This window comes from Anabrus simplex, chromosome 1 (genome assembly GCF_040414725.1).
Source record: "Anabrus simplex isolate iqAnaSimp1 chromosome 1, ASM4041472v1, whole genome shotgun sequence".
In the NCBI taxonomy this organism is placed as follows: domain Eukaryota; kingdom Metazoa; phylum Arthropoda; class Insecta; order Orthoptera; family Tettigoniidae; genus Anabrus; species Anabrus simplex.
Window position 1 is genome coordinate 786,599,633 of NC_090265.1, and position 23,230 is coordinate 786,622,862.

Here is a 23,230-nt window from a genome sequence, read left to right on the forward strand (position 1 = left end):
ATACCATATAAAATAAATAAATAAATAAATAAATAAATCAAGCACGGGAACATACAGAATTTTGAAAGCGTATTTGGAAAGTAAGTTCAAGATTCATTCTACAAGGAAACACCTGCAACGTGGTAGCCTTGATTGGAGTTGCCTTTCCGTCGGCAAAGTCCTCTCCTGAAGATGCCTACCTGCTATTGTTGTAGATGAAACGTTTGGAATAAGTAGAAGTTCCAGCACACTCGTTTCCACAGCCAAGTCCCTTTACGCTAGCCCATAATAAAAATACTTGTGTAGACACATCTTAAATATGAATTTTATAGACATTCCCTTAACACTGACTGACTAGAATGTTCTCGAGTCTAAATCAACTTTCGTTATTATTCATTAGTCCTGCACTGGGTCTAGAGACTACCATGACGGGGGATGCAAATGATTTAATTGTTGGAGCGTTTAGTGGCTTGCGTGTGGGTTCAGGAACGTCCAGCCACACATACTACGACGTTACCGTAGACTTTGCTGAATGTTTGGGGAACAGTCGCCATCACAGTGAACTTCAGTGGTATGGGAAAAGAAAGCCTTTGCGACGGTAAGTGTTTGTGATGCGCCACGTAGCGGGAGATCAAGCACTCTCAGCGAGTCTTGTGTTGCTGCGGCAGAATCAAGAGAACGATCGCCGATAAAGTCAACTCGTAAATGTTCGGCAGAGTTCGACTTGCATCTGCCATATGTTTCCCGATCCTCAGTAAATGAGTGTCCGCAGATGGCTGAACGAACTGTTCCCGATCCACTGGATCACAAGACTTTCCTGCCCCGTTGCCATATCCCCACACTCCACGAAGCCCAGACCTTACCACACCGGACAATGAGCTACATGGCCTTGAGGCACGTAAACGGCGATACATGAACAATGATTGGCTGTAAGCCGGAGTTCAAACGATCGCCCCTGTTATGCTGCAGAGAATGAACATAAATCATATACAGGGTGTCAGGGAGATGACAGGAACGATCATTTCAAGCAAAAAATGCTCATGGACATATGCACTATTCCAAATGGTTTACAAGATAGAACACATTTAATGTAAAGTTTTTTGGGCTAGCGGCGTACACGTATATATCTTACCCTCCCAACCTCTTTGCCGGGGATGTCTTTCTGCCACTAAACTAGCCCCTTGTACGCGCAGTTGTCCATAGTGTGTTGTGAGTGAAGTAGTGCGAGGGTTTGAGGGTGTATCAGAGAGAAGCTTCGGTTAACTGTGTTTGTACACGCGCTACACTAGTGAAGAATATGCAGGTATGGTGTGTGTTTACGGCTTCCGCTGCTCTCGAGGAATACCGCCTGCGCTTTCCGACACGTCGAATTCCTGATCGTAGAGTGTTTACTAGAGTTTTCAGCACATTGTGTGAAACAGGCATTCTTTCAAGTTGAACGTGTAGTTCAATAACCTGTGCAGGAACAACAACAAATTGTTGAAATGGTGGTAATCCTGCTACCAGCACACGGTGACTTTCTGCACGCATCAATGTCCAACGAACATTACATGCGGAAAATTTGTACCCATTTTAAAACGTCAAAGAGTTTGATTTCAGTGAGTAAAACGAATACTTGCGCTTCACTAACCCAAAATCAAATGACATTAAATGTGTTACACCTCGGAAACCATTCGAAATAGGGCACACAGTATGTTCATATGAAGTTTCTTGCTTCTAATGACACTTTCTGCCATATTCCTGAATACTGACCCTTCCTCTTGGGACGAATATCCAATAAACAAGAAGGGGCTGTGCTGGACTAACGAACGTTGGTAGGCGTGTTTATACATTTTAACAATCATGTTGATTCAAATTTCCTGCAAACCGCAATTAGCGTGTCGCTAGTTGCGGCCTCGTGACGTTGCACATCAGGCTTGCTTTAAAATACTGGCTGTACTGTGCGAGAGCGTTAGATACCTGTGAATTACTGTGAGTGGGTCAAGATTGCCTTAACAACGACGAAGAGGCCAGTATCGACAGCTCACTGCGGTTGAACGAGGCCGTATAATAGAGCCACGTGAAGGTGGATTTTCCTTTCGCGCTATTGCAGAACGACTTGGCAGGAATGTCTCCACTGTGCATGCGTGCTGGCAGCAGTGATCACGAGAAGGTACGTTCGCAAGAAGACCGGGCTCCGGACGTCCCACTGGCACCACCGAGAGGGGGGACCACCGTATTCGGCGTATGGCTATGGCGCAGCGGACTGCGTCTGCAGCAAAACTTTGAGTGGCAGTTGGCACCACAATGACGCAACGAACTGTTCGAAATCCGTTACTTGAAGAACAGTTCTGATCCAGACGCCATACAACATCCATGCATTTCACGTACTCCAAACCATCGTCTGCGACATCAGTGGTGTCAAGTTAGAGCTCATTGGAGGATGGAGTGGAGGTCCGTTGTGTTTTCCGATGAAAGCCTATCCTGCCTTGGTGCCAGTGATGGCCGTGCATTGGTTAGAAAGAGGCCAGGTGAGCGCCTGCATTCCACCTGTCTGCGGCGTCGACACACTGGACCTACACCGGGAGTTCTGGTCTGGGAGCACTTTCCTATGACAGCAGGAGCACTCTCGTGGTTATCCCACTCACCCTGACTGAAGATGTGTACATCCGTCTGATGATCCGACCTGTTGTGCTGCCATTCATGAACAGCATTCCCGGAGGTATTTTCCAACAGGATAATTCATGCCCCCATGCCACTGTTGTAACCCAACGTGCTCTACTGTGTGTCTACAGGATGCCTTGTCCTGCTCGATCCCGCGATCTGTCCCCAGTCGAGCACGTATGGGACATCATTGGACGACAACTCCAGCGTCATCCACAACCGGCATTAACTGTCCCTGTATTGATCGACCAAGTGCAACAGAAATGGAACTCCATCCCACAAACTGACATCCGACACCTGTACGACACAATGCTTGCACGTTTGCTAGCCTGCATTCAACAGTCACGCGATTACACTGGTTGATAATGGACCAGCATGGCACATTTGCGACGGCTTTTCTCGCGCGGATATTAACCTGTAGTCTTGTACCTTTAATGAATTAAATGTGTTACCTCGACAAACATACTTCCGAAATTTCCGTATCATACATTCTTTATTTCATGACGTTTGGATATTTTTTTCCGCGAGCGTAAAATTGAAAAGTTCAAAAGAAACTCTTAAGGTTTACATACTACACAAACACAGTCAGTCAGCATGTAAGCTGATGATATCTTATTGTCACTTATTAGAAAAATTCATGTATGTATCATTAGACACTCGCCGAAATATATATATATTGTTTCTGCATAAAAGCGTGTGGTGTGATTTGCTTACCAGGTTTCATTTTAACGTAAATAAATCAAAACTTACGTAGCCGAAAATATTCTTACAATCCCTTATATAATGTATTAATTTTAAAAAAAGAACATTATCGAGGATGTGCTCTGCTGGGTAATAACAACGACTTAGATTTCTCAATTTCCTTATTAGAGTTCAAAATATGTCTACTAAATGATATCAGCAAATAGAAATAAAAATAAAATATAATTAACTATGCAAACTCATTCAGAGCTATTACAATGAATTTCAACTGTATGTAATCATTGCTATATTAATTAATTAAATTAATTATGAACCGGAGGGGTAGGCCGAGTGGTTTTACGTCACCGCGGGAGGACAAAACATTAGCGGGGATTTCCAGACTAAATCGGAGAGCTTCTGTTCCTTAAATTAAAAGGGAATTTCAAGAAAGGACCGGGAAGTCAGTGTCACATATAACCTGCTCCCGTAGACTGCGTATCCAAACGCCTTTGTTCGTATTCGCCATTGAAGAAACCACACCTGACGGCGATTTCCCGCAAAAAATTCGACGAATCTGGTGCAAAACAAAAACTGGTCAGTGGAGAGGGGGGATGAGGTCATGTTTTTTTTTTCTGCTAGTGGCTTTACGTCGCACCGATACAGATAGGTCTTATGGCGACGAAGGGATAGGAAAGGCCTATGAGTTGGAAGGAAGCGGCCGTGGCCTTATTAAGCTACAGCCACAGCATTTGCCTGGTGTGAAAATGGGAAACCACGGAAAACCATCTTCAGGGCTGCCGTCAGTGGGATTCTATCCCACTATATCCCGGATGCAAGCTCACAGCCGCTCGCCTCTAACCGCTCGGCCAACTCGCCCGGTAAGAAGTCTTGTTTAGCGATGAGTCAAGGTTCCAGCTCTTCCCAAACCAGAGAATCCTTGTAAGGCGCAAAAATTCCGAAAAGTACCTTCCAGAATGTTTGGCACCCGCAGTTCAGGGTCCTGGTGATGCTGTAATGATTTGGGGCTGCATGGCATCTAGTGGTACCGGTACACTGAGGTTCATTGATGATTCCATGGACTCTACCGAGTATATTCCTATGATGCAGGACAACATGCTCCCATCTACAGAGAAGCTCCATGGTGGATACTTCATGTACCAGCAAGACAACACACCTTGCCACAAATCTAAGACGACAATGAAGTCCCATTGTTGCCGTGGCCCAGCCGTAGTCCAGTTATTAATGGACCAGCTTGGCACATTTGCGATGGGTTTTCTCGCGCGGATATTAACCTGTAGTCTTGTACCTTTAATCAATTAAATATGTTAGCTCGACAAATATACTTCCAAAATTTCCAAAAAGAATACGATAGACAACCTCTGGCATATCATTGGTATGAGGGTGGCGGCCTATACGCCGAAAAAGGGTAACTAACTTCGCGAGGAAATATCCGAGGCCTAGAACAATATTACGGTGCAGCAGTGTGAAAACCTTGTGAAAAGTGTGATGTAAAATGTGAAATTTTGTATGAAAGCCCGAGGATGACCGATAGACTACTAGAAACACCCACAAGATGAATTGTATGTGGTATGATGCAATTGCAATGTAATATGTGTGTGCCAAATGAATAATTTTCAAATTTAATAGGGTGTCCTTAAACTTTTGTTAGGACCTGCACAGTAGAACCTCTGTTATCCGAAACACTTTTAACCGAAATACCGTTTAACCGAAACGAGGGAAAACAAACTATATTTCCCGTTAAAACGCATTAGGAATATAGTATGTTACCGTTATGACAAAGTGGATAGTAAAGGAATGCATGGAGTCTGACTGCCTCTTTCCCTTCTCTACTGCCAACTCAGTTTGTGAGGTGACAAGTCAAAGCCTTGACGTTCTGTTAATGCAACGGTGACGTTATATAGCGCCTACGAAATAATGTGAAAATAAGAACAACCAAAATAATATAGAAGACTTTTTTCAAAAGAATTCGTACATATTGTATAGTTAAGAGTATCTGCACTGTAGAACATCTTTGTTTTTTAAGTATGTACAGTAGTTCGTGTTCATTAAAATACTTTGTCAACATGGTATGAGTATTGTCTTCATTTGTCTTCACCTGAAAGGTCAACAAACGTTCCTGAACCTATAAAATGACATTTTAATCATTGTCCGAAGTTTCGGTTAACCGAAATCACCTCCAACCTCCTCCCTCCTCCCATTTTTCCGGTTAACAGAGTTTCTACTCTATATATATTTGTACATATATACAGTATATTTTATAGAAGTAATAGTCAATAATTGTAAGTCTAAAGTACAATCTTGTCCTGATCTGTGTATGTCAATTTCTTAAAATCATTTCTTTATTTTTGTGTTATTTTTCCAAATTGTATTATTATAATATTAACTCTGTAATGCTTATTGGAGTACAACTCTGTTATAGGCTCATGTAATAAATAAAGAAATAAAAGGACGCGGCGAAGCATAAACCTTTGCATCGAATAAGGAGGGGTGCATTCAGACCTTTTGTATACATAAAGAGGTTTATCTGCACCTAGCTGTATATACTTAATAGTGTAAAGGTACTTTTTGATCACCCTGTACTTCGATTTTAACCATCGTTATTTTTGTACGATAGTAGCAGCAATGCCATCTATTGGTGATCAGTGGTGGACAGAAGAGGCACAGTACATCTCAACTCACAAGTCAGTCACTGTTTTTGAACAGTCTTTGGGCATTGCAGGCCATTTCATGTTTTTCTTCTCTTTTTACTTTTTCCTGTTTCGGTGATATTTGGAGATCAGAGGCCCAGCGGGCACCCATACCCCTCACAGTTACTGTTAGTCACAGACGTTTTATTACATTTTTCGTCACCGGGTACATTTTTCCATCATGCTTTTCTCACTGAGAGGATTATGTCACCTTCTAATCCATCACATATTTTCAAGGTTATGCAGGCAAGTTTAGTTTAGCTCGAAACACATGCTATATCTCGTAAAATAGATATAACTTCACCTGAAGTTCCAGTTTCTTCTTCCATTGCGTGTACACATTCTGGAGCTCTAACTCTATCCCAATTTGCTGAGTGATTCCGATGTTTTGTAGTTCTTTCATAAAGGATTTATCTTAGGAAACGATCATCAGCGAATTACAAATGTCTCACTGATCGCATCTCCAATCAATCCCGTCCTTCGTTCATCTGCGCTTTGAAAGCATACGTCCACTCAGTGTAGATTAATTTATCTTTCCCTCTTTTACTTCTTTACGAATCGAAATAAGTCCGCCATATTACAAAAAGAAATTGAAACCACGTAAATCCTGGAAGATACTGAAAACAAAATTAAAATGCTTCCTTGTAAACGAAATGCCCGGTGACAACAAGAAATCAATAAATAACTTGTAAGTAGATTCCGGATGTCAAGGTGGTCAGTGGGTGCAGAGCGGGTCTCGGCCCGCAAGTGGCTACGGCAGGTCCGTGATCCGACAGCTCTGCACTCCGACCGGCCAACCGAGCAGAGGAGGGGTAGCTACGGAAGGTCCGTGGTCAGACAGTTCTGCATTCCGACCGACCAAATAAGCAGAGGAGAGGTGGCTCTACGACTCTGTAATGGGGAGACGGAGAGGGGTGGGCCCCACCGTCGGTTGTCCTGAGAATGGTTTTCCGTGGTTGTCCATTCTCCTGCACTAATACGAATGCCAGAATAGTTACTAGTATAGGTCACGGCCACCAACCTTCTCACCTTCTCTGCACATCTACTTCACCGTCACAAATGTCTCGGCCTGAGAGATGGCGTCACCGTCTAGGAGGCCCGCCTCCCCCTTCAGGGGAGGAATGAAGAATTTTCAGTACTAGTATGTTAGGCTGTGATAAGTTAGAATGCAAACAAATTTAGCTAGGAGGAAGTGTCTTCTAGTCCGCTCTTCCGTAATGTTGTGAGAGTAACATAATTTCTAGGGGTTCCAAATAGACAGAACCCCCAATGTTTATGCAACTCTCATAGCAGAACTGTTGTGCAAGTTAGTTACTCGTTTCAGTAAGTTTGCATTCCAACCTAAACATCTGCACCTCCCTTATAAAGTTATTTTCCCCCCTTCATTCCTACATTTTTACACCAAGAAGAAATTTCGTGGTGACGAAACGTAGGTGAAGAAAGTTTCTAATTCCTTTCTGCTCATCCTTAGACTGTTCGTTCATTCATGTGTTTTTCCTCGTTCTGGTAGTCATCTTCATTATCTTCCCTATTTAAATGGTCAGATGGGCACATTGTTACGACTACAACCGATTATGTCAGCAAAGCTCACCTTTGACTGATCCATCAAAGATAAAATGTTTAAAATTAGATTTAAAATAATTTCTGTCAGCAGCATTTCTTATTAAAGCTGGCTATTCTACAAATATCAGTAAGAAAACATTTCAAATACTCGAACTTCCAGGTCTTCGAATAAAGGGAAGCTTATGAGGGGCATAACAGTTAAAACTTCCTACGCCTCGCAAATATAATAACCAAGCGAGTCAGCGGTGCGTTAGGTTTGCTCAGCTGTGAGCTTGCATCCGGGAGATTGTGGGTTCGAATTCCACTGTCAGCAGCCCTGAAGATGGTTTCCCTGTTTTCCCATTTTCACACCAAGCGAATGCTCGGGCTGTACTTTAATGGAGGTCACAGCCGCTAAGTTTCACTCCTAGCCCTTTTCCATCCTTCCGTCCACGTTTTAGTGTGATGTTCAACAAGTGGCAAACAAAAAGCAAATCCTATATGAGGCATGATCAAAAAGTTTCCGTTTGAGGGCGTTGCTGCCGTGGACGTGCAACGTCCCGCGACTCTGATGAGGGTATATAAGCACGGACATGTAGGCAAAGGGATTAGTGTGGCAGTCGTGTCGTGCCGAGGTGCGAGTATTAAATGTGGCCACGTGAACTAAGGCGACGTTATTACCAAATGCGTCCAAACAGGACCAACGTGCCGTTATTCTGTTCCTGGCTGCCGAAGGACAAACACCAGTGGACATCCATCGGAGAATGAAGACTGTGTATGGGGCAGCATGTCTGTCGAAAACCACCGTTGTGGAACGGTGCACAAAGTTCCGTGCGTGTCGCGTTTCGACGAAAGACACCGGTCGATCTGGGAGGACAGCCTCATCCAGAAGGTATGCCATCTCAATTGGTAGACACTCGAGCACCCTCCCTATAGTCCTGATCTCTCCCCATGCGATTATCACGCCTTCGGTCCCCTCAAACTAATAATAATAATAATAATAATATCCGGCTCCATGGCTAATGGCTGGCGTGCTGGCCTTTGGTCACAAGTGTCCCGGGTTCGATTCCCGCAGGGTCGGGAATTTTAGCCTTGGTTAATTTCGCCGGCACGGGGGCTGGATGTATGTTTCGCCTTCATCATCATTTCATCCTCATCACGACGCGCAGGTCGCCTACGGAAGACAAATACAAAGACCTGCAACTGGCGAGCAGAACTTGTCCTCGGACACTCCCAGCACTTAAAGCCATACGCCATTTCATTTCAATAATAATAATAATAATAATAATAATAATAATAATAATAATAATAATGATAATAATCATTTAATTCTTCTTGTTCATGCGGGGTCGACGTTTATGATCAGTCGTTTCAATTTCCTCGGCATTTTCTGTTAACTGCTTTTCCCTGAGATCTTCCCGCACACCATCAGTCTTCTTCTGGGTGTAACTCTCTCCTTCCTGCCTTCCACCTCCAAGTCAAGCATACTCCTTCCTATCCCCATATAGCTTTCATCCTTTCACTTAATATGGCCATACCAGAACAATTGTCTATCTTGGACCTTCCTAGTTATTTGTCACTTTAACGTTGCCTCGTATAAAGGTGTTCTTGATTTGGTCTTTCCTCGTAACCCCCACACATCCATCTCAGCATTTTCATTTCAGATACTTTCAGCCGCTTAAATTGCGACTGCACTCTTGGCCAAGTTTCTGCACAATATAGCATTGCAGGTCTCACCGTACATTTATAGGCTTTCCCCTTTATTCGAATGTTCAGTATACTGTCACAGAGAACAACAGACAACCTTTTCCAGGTAGACCTGGCAGCCTGAATTCGGCGGGTAACTTCTAGATCTAAATTACAGGAGGAAGAAGTATAAATTCACAGTTACACTGTAGATTAACAAAGTAGAAATTGAAAATAATAGCTTCCACTAAAACATAACAAGAATTACGACCATACTGTTTATGAACTTCCCAAATCTTTTCAATTGCCCTTCCTCTAACTACACTAGAATCATCCCCATTTTCTCGACAGATTGTATATATTTACCGCTGAGGAAGCTGGCTATTATTTTATTATAGTGACACGTTGCCATAAAAAGCCATTTGTGCAGGTTCTTGCAGATACACATAGCTCAATTTCTAGCCTAAAGAGGCAGGTACTTCGTAAAAGTATATGTTCATCCCAATCTGTCGATATATAGGCAACCACTCTCCTTTATCATCATAGCGGGACAATCTAATACAAAGGAGAATGTCTCCAGGAATTGAAGAAATAAGTATAGAGAGTGTAATTTCGATTACTGTACAGTGCTATTTAGTTTACAAAATAAATGTTATAATACCCACTTTCTTGTTCTTCACAAAGCACTATATCCCTCAAAACACTGTTTGTACCCTTGATAGTACAGAGTAAGCATGTCCAGCCTTCGCTCGCTAGAACAGCCCGCGAGCAGCCACTTGACCTGCCGGCTAGCAGTAACAACTCGTACCTCCTCGCTAAGATCTTGAATTAGTCCATTCACAGTCCATCTTGATAAGTTTAATGATTGTTTTATCATATTTGGACTAAATTCTTCCACTGCCATGTTTACTCAATCTTTGATCAAATCTTCATCTGATGAACTTCGTAATCGCTTTGCCAATCGAAGAGAAATTCTGTAGGAGAGGTGGATGGCTGACTCATGTTTATATTTACAAATTCATTGTCCTGAACGCGACGTAAACTTAACTTACCCTTCCTTCGAATAATTTATATATATTGTGCCCTATACTGAAGGGTTCATATGAAAATTTCTGCATTTAGTTTTTCTAATAATCATATTTACGAACTAGCTAGCAATGTGCTAATAATGCGTAACGGAATACCATCGTCGTAGTTCGTGCGTATTCAGTTTCGAACCATATTTGATAATATGATGAGGCATAAATTAATGATAAACTCTGAAATATGTGAATATAATACCTACCTCTTGGTTGATCATTTCCTACTTTAGTCTCTTTTTAGTGCTAGACGATCTTCATCTTTATAGTGATCGTAATTCTACCATGATAAATGATATGCCATATTAAATTGAATGTCTTCAATTGGTTGAAGGTTTTATGACAAATTAAACATTTTAATAACTCTTGAGCGTACATACTGTGAATAAGCAGAAAAAGCTGTGAGAGTTGCACGGAGATACACTTGCACAGAGATGGAATGTGTTGGCATTTGCACGGAACACCAAACGTTCCTGGAAATTACTAATAGAAAATCTTATATGGGGGCTCAAGAAGAGATGGAAAGCAGAAGCAGGGGAGGAAAATACCTACGCGGTAGATATATAGAAGCTTTTAGATTTCATTTCTACAATTGATACCTGGTGACAACTAGTGTTCCGTGTTGAACTGATGATAATTGTTCTACAGCTATGGAGTTCACAAAGACCAAGGGGAAGCCTTTGTTGACTTACAATGGACATCAGTACATTGCGGATTATACTAACAAAGATCATCTGACTTATTACCGCGTAGAAAACAAGAACCCCTTGTGGGTGTGGGACGCAGATGAAGAATACACCCACAGTATCCCCTGTCTGTCTAATAGGCGACTAAAAGGGGCGACCAAGGGAAGATCAAATTAGAACCATGATACTACTTGTAATTAGTACCACCACGCAGGGAACATCATGGGTCGTTTTTCTTGCGTGTAGTACCACCATGTTAGGTACACAATAGGTTTGTGATTAGTACCGACAGTGTGTGCTCAGGATGCATCTTAGAGTACCTGTGATTCGTACCACTATATGAGCGACACCATGGTTCTGCCTTGGCTATGATTAGTACCCACTATGTGAGGAACACGGGATAGTGCGAGTCCCTTTGGTTAGTCCACTTATGTGAAGGACACCATAGGTTTGCGTTGCCTGTATAGGTTTGTGTTGCATATTAATAGCGGCACAATGTGCGAAACACCATAGCTCTGTATTACATGTGCGCATTGCATTACCTGTGAGTATACCATAATGTATGAAGTACCCGGAGTATACGCTACTTTGATTAATACCTCAACACGGCAAATGCCTTGGTTCTACTTTCCTGGCGATAAGTACCATTACGAGGGGTCGATGACCTGGATTTTGGACCCGTTTAGACTACAAGCATCATCGATTCAGTATTGTGCTTTAGGATTAGTCTCTTGGTCAGTAATACTATTGTTTAACGCTAGTTCCTGGGGATGTGGGACACTGTGAATCGGATCCACTGAGTGTTTGAACTTCATATCCATCCATTCATTCTTCGTCCTCACGTTTTGAATCCTGGTCAGTGGAGAATTATTGATTTATGGATTTTTAATTGTCCTTATATTTCGTCTCATTTCGTGCCATTAGGGACCGATGACCTAGATTTTAGGCCCCTTTAAACAACAAGCATCATCATCATCAGATTTCAAGAAAGGTAAATTTTAATGAATAACAGTGTACGTCCTACTAACTATTTTTACGGTTTTTGGTGACGCCGAGGTGCCGATAGTTTGTCTCGCAGGAGTTATTTACGTGCCGGTAAATCTACTGATACGAGGCTGACGTATTTGAGCCCTTTTAAATACCACCGGACTGAGTCAGGATCGAACCCGCTAAGTTGGGGTCAGAAGGCCAGTACCCCAACCGTCTGAGCCACTCAGCCCGGCTGTAAATGAAGAATAACAAGAAAAAGTAATACAGTTTTAGGCGAGGCAGGTCACGTTTACACTGCGGATGAAGCGATGAATGAAGTGAGAAAAGTGTAGCCTGAAAAATAAAAAAAATAAAAAGGTGCGAGGAGGTAGACCAGCTCTTCAATCGAGGCTATTTGAAGTATTGTTCGTGTATGTTAATACCGGAGTATGTGAAAATCAAGTCTCAGCGCAAGTGTAACTCCGGTGCAAGTGTTCCAACTCCAATATTTCCCATTCACGTCGAAACGACAACGAAGTCGGGAGTCTTCGCTTTGAACCTTCCGCCCATTATGTTCACTAAGACTACAACCTACAGTCATACAGTGCACGAGATCACAGCGGGCTGTGGCCTCATAGCAATGAAATGTGCCCGCAGACAGGTTCCCAGCGTCTGCGCATCATTGGTGACACTTTAACTTGCTGCCCTAATCTTCCCACAAGAGCATCCCTGCTATCAGGTAACGTTAAGTAAATAATGTTGTACCGAGCTCGATAGCTGCAGTCACTTAAGTGCGGCCAGTATTGAGTATTCGGTTCGAGCCCCACTGTCGACAGTCTTGAAGATGGTTTTCCGTGGTTTTCCCATTTTCACACCAGGCAAATGCTGGGGCTGTACCTTAATTAAGGCCATGGCCGCTTCCTTCCTACTCCTATCCCTTTTGTATCCCATCGTCACCGTAAGACCTATCTGTGTCGGTGCGACGTAAAGCAACTTGCAAAAATAAAATATTGTAGTGTAGCCGCATGAAAGGAAATCTATTTCTTCGACTTTACAATGCACTAACAGCATGTCCATCAGCTCATCGTTACTACAACGTCCCTGCGTCATTCAATAATAAACTACAAACATAGGGAACGTTTACTAATGCCCTACTGTGAGCCAAGTCATAAAGTCAATAAATACCCTTGCCCTCGAGCGCATTGTTTTAATCCCCGTTCAGTGACTCGCAAAATGATCATGAGCCTGCAGCATTGCCTTTAGACCGCCCCGCTGTATAGGTATAGCAGAGAGGTTGCTGGCACATCAGGCGTTGGGTCTGTAGAAATGATTGAAATGCTGACAGTGTTGATGTGATGTTTAAGGGAAGTATCAAAGGTTTATCCTGGTAATGTTAAATTTAACAGATTTACATCGCGGTTTCTATGTAACTGTCTAAGATAACAAAACGAAACTTGTATAGGATATATATAACCATATCTAATATATTTTCTCAGTTCTATCTTGATTAGAAATGAAAATATGGATTTTTAAAGTCAAGTTCTTAACTTTTTAATTTGATTACTTAAAAGATAATTATGATCAAACTATGTGTGGTATCTCTACAATTGTAGATCTATATAAAACCAATAATGCTATTAATGATAGGTAAAAATTTCAGAGGTCTACCTGAAGTATTTTATGAAAAAGGGAAATATTCGCAAAAAAAAAACGTTTTTCGGAAATTACATTTGAAGTTGTAATGCCACTTACAAGACGTGGATGCCACCATGTTTCTTACCAAATAAACACCGGGTAGGAAGTGATATCGTCCCAACCGATGTAGCCAACTTACGCAGCAGGATGTTCACTACTGCTGTCTTCTAGAGCAAATACGTCAGCAGTTATCTCGTCTAACTGAACAAGCGCTCGCGAAATCTGGAGAAATGGCTTGAACAGTATATATTTTTTAAATTATAAATACTTGCAGTCATCGAAAATCTATGAAACATACATCAACTTAAAAAGGAAACTCCAAATAATAGTTTTCCATAAAAAACTAACATCGAATTTCGTTTACCGATACCACCTCTTACACTTCTCTTAAGCTCTTGAGATAGGGGTAGAGTCTGTTGTACCTACTGTATGAGCATGTATGAACGCTAATGGAGTGTATTTTTAGCATTTCATGTGGTATGCTGGTACGTGTTCCTCTGTGTGTCCCATTATTAATGTACAGGATGACCTAAAAGTCCGTTAACATTCGACGAGGCAATATTTCACGGAATATTTCAGGTAGAGAAGTAATAATCGACACACATGATTGGCATGACATGGGTTTTATTGACACCAAAACAAAGTACACAAAATGACCAGCAGATGGCGCTGGACAGCAACACGTCAGATATAAATGGCCAAACATGCTTGACATGACATCGGGTTTTATTGACACCAGCAACGAGTATAGAAACGGGCCAACGGATGGTCCTGGACAGCAACACGTCATTGATGTCGCATGAGACCCGTGTACGGTATAAATGAAGCTGTCATAAGAGAGGGCGTCAGATGCGCCTGCAATCGCGGCATGTCATGCTTGGCCTCCCCGGTCCCCCGACCTCAATCCGTGAGATTATTGGTTGTGAGGTTACCTGAAGGCGCCAGTCTACCACGATCGTCCAACCTCATTAGGGATGCTAAAAGACAACATCCGACGGCAATTTCTCACTATACCTGCGGATATGCTGAACAGTGCTGTACACGACATTGTCCCTCGACTACAGGTATTGTTGATGAATGACGGCCGACATGTTGAACATGTGTTATAAAGAACATCGTCTTTGCTAAACCTCAATTGTTATGCTAATTATCGCTTGTATATCGTATGAAGCGCCATCTGTTGGTCATTTCTTGTGCTGTACCTTATTTTGGTGTCAATAAAACACTATAGCATGCCAATCATGTGTATCAATTATTACCTTCCTTCCTCCAATATTCCGTGAAGTATTATGTCGTCAAATGTTAACGGGTTTTTGGGTCACGCTGTACTGTGTATAAAATGAGTTCCAACAGGGAAATAAAGCGCTTCCAGGCCCATGTCCATATATTTTCTTCCTGGACTTGTGAGGGATAAGGTGGGGGTGTCAAATTCCGTTCCCGCGCCTAATTTCGTCCCCCTAGCGATTTCCAGTTTGCACGGTTGGTACGTCATTTATAGCCGCACGCACACGCGTAGCCTCATCCCATTATCTTTTTATAAGAGTTGGTTGTGTGCACCACGTTTAGTTTCCGTGTACAAGGAGGATTCATTTTCCATGCTGAGCCGAGTTAGTGCAGCATTCAAATTAAGAGCCTGTTATTCCTAGAGTGAGCACTGATATGTGTATGAAATACTAGGCCATTTCAGTCGTGTGCTGTAGTTCCTGGCGTGTAATTGCTACAGTGAGGTGGTTGGCGTGAATTACTTTAACGGCCATTATAATAAATGTGGGAATGTTCGTAATTTCGTTCCCCTTCATTTTATTTATTTATGAAGTTCATTACTACTTACAGATGGGAAAACGCGAGCAGTGGGATAAGGAGGCTATGAAAAAGGCTATTAAGGCAGTGAGGGGCAAGATAGTGGGTTACAAACGTGCAAGTAAAGCGTTTAACATCCCACGAGCAACGCTGAAAGACTATGTTAAAAAGAATAACAAGAAAATGTTTTTCATAAATGGCCTTCGATTAATTCATTATAGGAAAATTGTCTGGCAAGGTTAGAAAGGAAAACATGTTAAAATTAATTATACTTTCCTTAAATTTGATGGGGGACGAAATTACGAACACATTTTGGTAGGTTAGTTTTTGTAGCGTTTATGTTTATGTAAAATATTAACTACCTTACGTTATAACAGTTCCACAGTACATTATTGTTACACCGGTATATTTGTTTAGTAATAAAAGCGGTTAACTTGTTGAATTTTCTTCAGGAACATGTTTTCTGGAGCCACATGCCAGCAAGAACGAAGAGTTGATAGTGTTTGGTTGCTTGTGTGTTCCAGGTGTTGAGGTCAGTGGCGACCCCATGCTATGTCCCAATCGCACGAGGCGCTGGCAATTATGGACGGCGCTACTGTTACCTTTGGGAAGCGACCTGGTTACGTCATTAGCCGCTGTACCGCGCTGCTCTTGGTTCTACTGTTTGTTGGCGGTCTCGTAATCACTGGAGTGCTGGTCTACAAGTTCGCGTCCTGTCCTGCCGCTGCTCCGGCCCACACTGACACGCACCCGCTCCAGAAATCGTCGGAGCCATCTGCACCAGTACCTGTTGAACTGCCGACCACAGCGCCACCGACCACTACGTCGTCCACCACAACCCCTCAGCCACCCCCTGCACCCAAGCTTGATGTAAGACTTCCTCGTTCAGTCCATCCTGATTCCTACAACGTCAAACTCATCCCATTTATAAAGGAAGGGAACTTCACATTCCATGGAGAGGTAAGTCGACCATTATGAAAAGTCCCTTGTTGCCTTAAAGTAATAATAATAATAATAATAATAATAATAATAATAATAATAATAATAATAATAATAATAATAATAATAATGTTCACATTGATGCTACCGGGCGAGTTGGCCGTGCGGTTAGGAGCGTGCGGCTGTGAGCTTGCATCCGGGAGATAGTGGGTTCGAATCCCACTGTCGGCAGTCCTGAACATGTTTTCCGTGGTTTACCATTTTCACACCAGGCAAATGCTGGGGCTGTACCTTAATTAAGGTCACGGCCCCTTCCCTCCAACTCCAAGGCCTTTCATATCCCATCGTCGCCATAAGACCTATCTGTCTCGGCGTGACGTAAAGCCACTAGCCAAAAGAAAAAAACATTGATGCTTTCACGGCCCGTACTTGTAGATATGATATGGGCTTTTGGTCTTGTGCCATGTCCAGAAAACACAGTGAAACTCTTTGTTTCGCAGAGAAATTTTCTCCGCGTCTTCTGAAGAAAATCTCGACTGTTCACGAAGTTTTCTACAGGTTGCTCGTTGTATGCTGACATAGCGCTCCAAGCGGGAGCTGACGACAACATTAAGCTCCAATCACGGCCGACTTGATGCATCGCTCTAGCTAGCTCCTTACCGGCCTTGACAATCGGGTCCACGTACTGTAATCGGAGTAGTTTCATAGCTCGACACGTGGCGCTGGAGACTTAAGTTTTTGCGGTAGAAATGCATACTCTTCCATGGAAAAGATATTGACTTGGATTGCCGATTTAGAGGAATGACTAATACTTTTAAAATTATTACTCCTGAAGGCTACCTTCGTTTATATGTGCCAAAATAACGTCGTGAAATGAAACTGCAGAGAGATGGAGTAGTCCAACTGACCTTCCGTAACTGTGAGGAATAAGTCTTCTTCTTCTTCTTCTTCTTCTTTATCTGTTAACGCCCCAGGGTCGGTTTCTCCCTCGGACCAGCGAAGGATCCCACCTCTACCGCCTCAAGCACAGTGTCCTGGAGCTTTAGACTCTGGGTAGGAGGATACAACTGGGGAGGATGATCAGTACCTCGCCCAGGCGGCCTCACCTGCTATGCTGAACAGGGGCCTTGCGGGGGGATGAGAAGATCGGAAGCGATAGACAAGGAAGAGGGAAGGAAGCGGCTGTGTCCTTAAGTTAGGTACCATCCCGGCATTTGCGTGAAGGAGAAGTGGGAAACCACGGAAAAGCACTTCCAGGATAGCTGAGGTGGGAATCGAACCCATTTCTACTCAGTTGACCTCCCGATGCTGACTGGATCCCGTTCCAGCCCTCGTACCACTTTTAAAATTTCGTGGCAGAGCCGGGAATCGAACCCGGCCCTCCGGAGGTGGCAGCTAATCAGGCCCTGGCCTAATACACTACAAAGCAAATATCGCCTCCAAATCCTCTTTTTTCTTAATGGCTCATCACTGCTGTCACCTTCACTAGTTACATACTGAAATCACGAGACATAACCATCAATAAACTAATCTCAATATAATGGAGGTTCCCTTACCCTAGTAAATGACAACAAATGATCAATCAAGGTACCGGAATTCATAATTGAGTCGGTTTTCAAGCTTGGTAAGGAATGAAGGAAATACACACACACACACACACACACACACACACATTCTCTCACCCTCACTCAATGTAATGTTATATATCTCTGCCCTTATGTTGATATACGCATTACTATAACTGTATTCTTCGGTGTTTGCCTTGTGTAAATAATTCAGCTCCCTGTTTTAAATTTGCTATTATTTGTCGGGCTGAAAAATAACCACGCTGTAAGAATACACAAGCACAGGTTTTTCTCCGGGTACTCCGGTTTTCCCTGTCATCTTTCATTCCAGCAACACTCTCCATTCTCATTTCATAGCATCTATCAGTCATTAATATACATCACTTTGGGAGTGGCGACCCCATAGTACTAATAGCCTATATATGGTTCATTCATTACATCCCTGACGCGGTCACTGACTGGAAAACAGCTTGTAGGTTTTCATATGCCACAAGTCAATAAGACTACCCACAAACTAAGTCTCCAAATAGTAACAAAGTCGTGACATGACACGGTTAGGTTAACTTGATTACGAAATTTCCTTCCATTTGAACTGAACTGACCTTTATACGAGGGGCTCAAATATAAACGGGATTTTTATTCTTTATTTGCATTCATTTATTGAAAAACACAAGGCAATTACAATTTATTTTATTTTATAGTTTCCTGTTTTGGAAATGCATTTGTCCCAGCGTATGGGCAGCTTTTTTATGCCCTCATCATAAAAAGAACAGGGTCGTATCACCAGCCACTTGCGCACTATGTCTTCCACACTCTCGTCATCTTCAAATCGTTGCCCTCCTAGATATTCTCCAAGCGATCGGAACAAATGGAAATCGCAGGGTGATAAGTCCGGGCTGTAAGAAGAATGATCTGTAGTCCAGTGCATTTCCTGTAGCTTGGAGACAGTTAGAGCTGCAGTTGGGGCCGGGCATTATGATGACCTGTCGAATCGGTTGGTCTCGTCTCTTGCTGCGATATGCAACCCTCGCCTTGTTAAACAGCTCGCGGTAGTAGCCTAAGCAGCATTGAATGTGCGTCGCTCATGCAAAAAATCAATCAGCAAAATGCCTCGCCGATCGAAAAAACGGTTGCAAGAACCTTGCCAGCTGACAGGCGAGTTTTGGCTTTCACTGGTGCTGCCTCCCCTTTCCTCCGCCACTCCTTACTGGCTTGTTTGGATTCAGGAGTGTAGTGGTGGACCCATGTTTGATCGCAGGTGACGATCAGACCCAAAAATGCATCACTTTCTTCCGCAAACCTTGCTGTAAGCCCCTGGCAGACCGCCAAACGTCTCATCTTCAGATTTTCGGTCAAAAGGCGAGGGACCCATCTGGAACACACTATACGGAACTGTAGGTCGTTTATGATTATTGCTTGATAGCTCCCATAACTGATTCCGACTTGTTCTGCAATTTCTGATACTTTCGCCCGTCGATCGTCGTCAATAATAATCTTTAACTGCACTAATGTTATCGTCTGTAATGCTGGTCCGAGGACGGCGATCGTGTTGCTGATCTTCCACACGTTCTCGTCCTTCCTTGAACTTTCTATGCCAGATAAACACACGCGTCCTTGGCAACGTTTGATCACCAAACTGTGCAGTCAATCTCTGGCAAATTTCCGCCGCTGAAACTCCTTCACGAGCAAGAAATGTTATAATTCGGCGTTGCACAGTGGAGGGATGCACCTGTTGCTCCGACATCGTGAGCGTTACTGACGAAACGGCGGGAAATATTTAACAGCACGCTCTCCCCACTTTTAATGGTCCCGCTAAGCTTAGTAGAAGCATGGGGCCAGTCCTATCAACTGTTGATGTTCAGGAACAAAAATGCCGTTTATATTTGATCGACCTTCGTAGAGAAGGTAATGTTGATTTCCTTTTCGGAGGATTTCTTGAAAATTGTTCTTGCTTCTTAGAAATCCTAATCAAATTCTATACGTAAGTATTGGACGAAATAAGACGGTAATTAATAAAATGCTGCGTTCGTTATTTCGTACATTCTACGTTATTAAATGAATTTTTGGAACATGCCACAATTCTCCTCACCTCGTATTACACAAACAGATTTGCAATACCACAGAAAAAGAAAATATGCTTTAATTATACCCAGAAATGTAACACTAGTGATTTTTTTTTTGCTTAACGTCGCACCGACACAGATATGGTCTTATGGCGACGATGGGGTTAGGAAAGGCCTAGGAATGGGAAATCGGATGTGGCCTTACTTAAGGTACAGCCCCAGCATTTGCCTGGTGTCAAAATGGGAAACCACGGAAAACCATCTTCAGGGCTCCCGACAGTGGGGCTCGAACCCACACTCTCCCGATTACTGGATACTGGCCGCACTTAAACGACTGCAGCTATCGAGCTCGGTGCTAGTGATTTTAACAATACGGCAGTGGCAATACTTAATTCTCACAAACCACAAAATAAACCATGACTGTACAATGCCAACGTGCCAGACGACGTATCGGCAACTAGGGTCCCTAAACTGTATGGTTAGCGTAACTGAATCGAACCCAGCAGTTAGAAAATAACTAAAAAATCACTGCCTTCTGTATTAACAGGGGAGAAAGAGTAAGGTTGTACCCTTAGGCTGGTGACACACGGAGCGGTTTTTGGCGAGTCTGCCGCAGAGTCGGCGCATGTTTCTTATTGTTTCAGATGGGATGAAAGACACAGCGGAGCTCGCCGACAGGTGGCAGATTTGCCGACTCGACCTGTCGTTTACTGGCGGTGCAGCAAGTGTTTTGAAGACTTAATGCGCGTTCTAGCGCCATAGATTGAATACATTCAGCTGAATTTACGCGGCGATTGCATTATTGGTACGTATTCCTGCATTAGATTATTAACGCGCTACATCCATGGAGCTGAGCATTCGGAAGACGCGTGGGTTCAAAATCCGTCGTTGGCTTTCCTGAGAATGGTTTTCTTTGATTTCCCATTTTCACTTCGAGACAAATGCAGGGACAGTTCCTGTTCATATACCACTGGCGATTTCTTCCACCTCATTACCCAATTACATTCACCATCATTCACTTCATGTTCATCGGCTCCTCAGCTGAGGCTGATGGCAGGAAGGTCTTCTGACTATGAAAATATGCCATATTAATTCATCTCACCTCATCCCGGACCTCATATCAAGAATTGGAGCTAAGGCATAGGCATACAGTAAAACCTCGATATCTCGAATCACCTCGGAGCTAAATTTTATTTCGAGTTATCGAAATTTGGAGATATACAGAATACCGTTTTTGAGCATGTATAGCGCATAATTGAATCATGTGTATCTACGGCCTTATACTGAACACATTAATTTTAACAGTATTTAAAAATATACAAACACATTCTTTTTTTTTTTCTATTTGCTTTACGTCGCACCGACACAGATATGTCTTATGGCGACGATGGGATGGGAAAGGCCTAGGAAGTGGAAGGAAGCGGCCGTGGCCTTAATTAAGGCACAGCCCCGGCATTTGCCTGGTGTGAAATGGGAAACCACGGAAAACCATCTTCAGGGCTGCCGACAGTGGGGCTCAAACCCACGATCTCCCGGTTACTGGATACTGGCCGCACTTAAGCGACTGCAGCTATCGAGCTCGGTACAAACACATTCTACTTTACGGCATCACTTTATTTATAAATCTTATTATAGTAACTTTTTAGAAGACAGGATACAGTACATACAGTAGTGAAACAAGAAACATACCTCCGTTATAACCTTTGGGAAAAACTCGTTCGTTTCTTCTGTTTGTTACTGTTAACTTTTCCTCCCTTGACGTTGAAACTTCTCGTGAACACCACGCAGCCGAGATTCGTAGATGGAGCTTGTCATTCGTGACTTAGGGCATTGCTTTCGTACATGACCGGTAATTCACACCCGAGAAACAGCGACGCTTCGCCGAATTTCCGATCATTAGAAGTTTTAGTTTTTAGGTTCCCGTCATATTAGCTCCCAGCATCACTGTGACTCTTTCTTTACTTGTTAACTGTTCCTCACAAACCACAAATGCTGTATTGCAGAGTTAATGTCGCACAAAATTCGAGTTGCAGAGTATTTCTTGCTTCAAGGGGGGAAATGTTTGGTTCCAGAAATCGAGAGATTCGTGTAACCGAATTTAGAGTAATAGAGACATAAATACACGTGAAGAACAGGACAAACAGCTGGGAAATTTAAGTTACTTCAAGATACTGAAAATTCGAGTAATGGAGGCTCGAGATATCGAAGTTCGACTGTACATACATGAGCAATATGTGCATTTATATCACAATTCCTTGGGATTTTTTTTTTTTCATATTCATCACATATAATACATACGGTAGACTTTTTGCTACTTAAAATATGGCTTTTATATGTTCAGATGTAAGAAATTGTATTTTAAAAACCATAAACCCAATCTGGACCAGCCACCTTTGTTGTCCGGTTGAAAATATGAGCAATCCCATTTGCTTCTGCCAGGTCAAATGCCAGACGACGAAGTTCTAAGATGGAAAAGCCATAAAACATATGTGATAAGAGCAACAGCTGATCATGAATTTCTTTCTCTTTTTCTTCAGAAAATAAAGGTTTTCACCCCAATGCAGGGTTTTCTAATTTATTGTCTTTGGGCCTATCTCTTAATGTTATTCTTGGTATGTTGAACATCTTAGACACCCTTTCAACAGACTGGCTGTCATTCACTGCTTTAATACCTTTCAGCAAATCCTCCGCAGTCCATTTAGCCTTTTCTGTTCTTCGCAGTCTATTTCGAGGCAGCTGAAAATATAATTGCGCCCACTGAAATGTAGGATAGGGTAATACCGCCACCTGTGGCGGCATTACCCCGTTAGCACACGGCTATCTTTGGATCGAAATGCTGCCTAAACAACAAATCGAACAAAACAAAAGTTTATTATAAAATACTTATACAATCATATGTCTGTCTGTTAGGTCATCAGCCCAGACGCTGGTTGGATAGCACCACCAAAGGCTATGTAGTTATAGGAAAACCACAAAAACCGATGGCAGAGGCCAAATGAGGCGTACTAGGCAAGATGAGGAATGAGGTAGTTTGCCATTGCTTTCCTCACTGGACCAGAAGGTGCCTCTGCAGCACGACTGATCCTACGAGCAACACCTTTCATAACACTCGGACCCTATTTGTGCTCCAAATGTCATTACTCAGCACCACTCATACCCCAGCAGCTTCCATATTGTCACAGCCATTGATGAGAC

General features: G+C 42.8%; 1 protein-coding gene across 2 annotated transcripts in view; it reads left to right on the plus strand.

The window, feature by feature from the left end:
• The window catches only part of LOC136857522 (aminopeptidase N), a 518,903-nt gene that overhangs the window by 381,355 nt on the left and 114,318 nt on the right, over positions 1 to 23,230 (plus strand). For both annotated transcript variants that reach the window (XM_067136248.2, XM_068225222.1), the window contains exon 3: positions 15,993 to 16,428. In XM_067136248.2, the coding sequence (XP_066992349.2) occupies positions 16,021 to 16,428 (408 nt within the window). In that variant the 5' untranslated portion in view covers positions 15,993 to 16,020. The remainder of the gene's footprint in view (positions 1 to 15,992; positions 16,429 to 23,230) is intronic.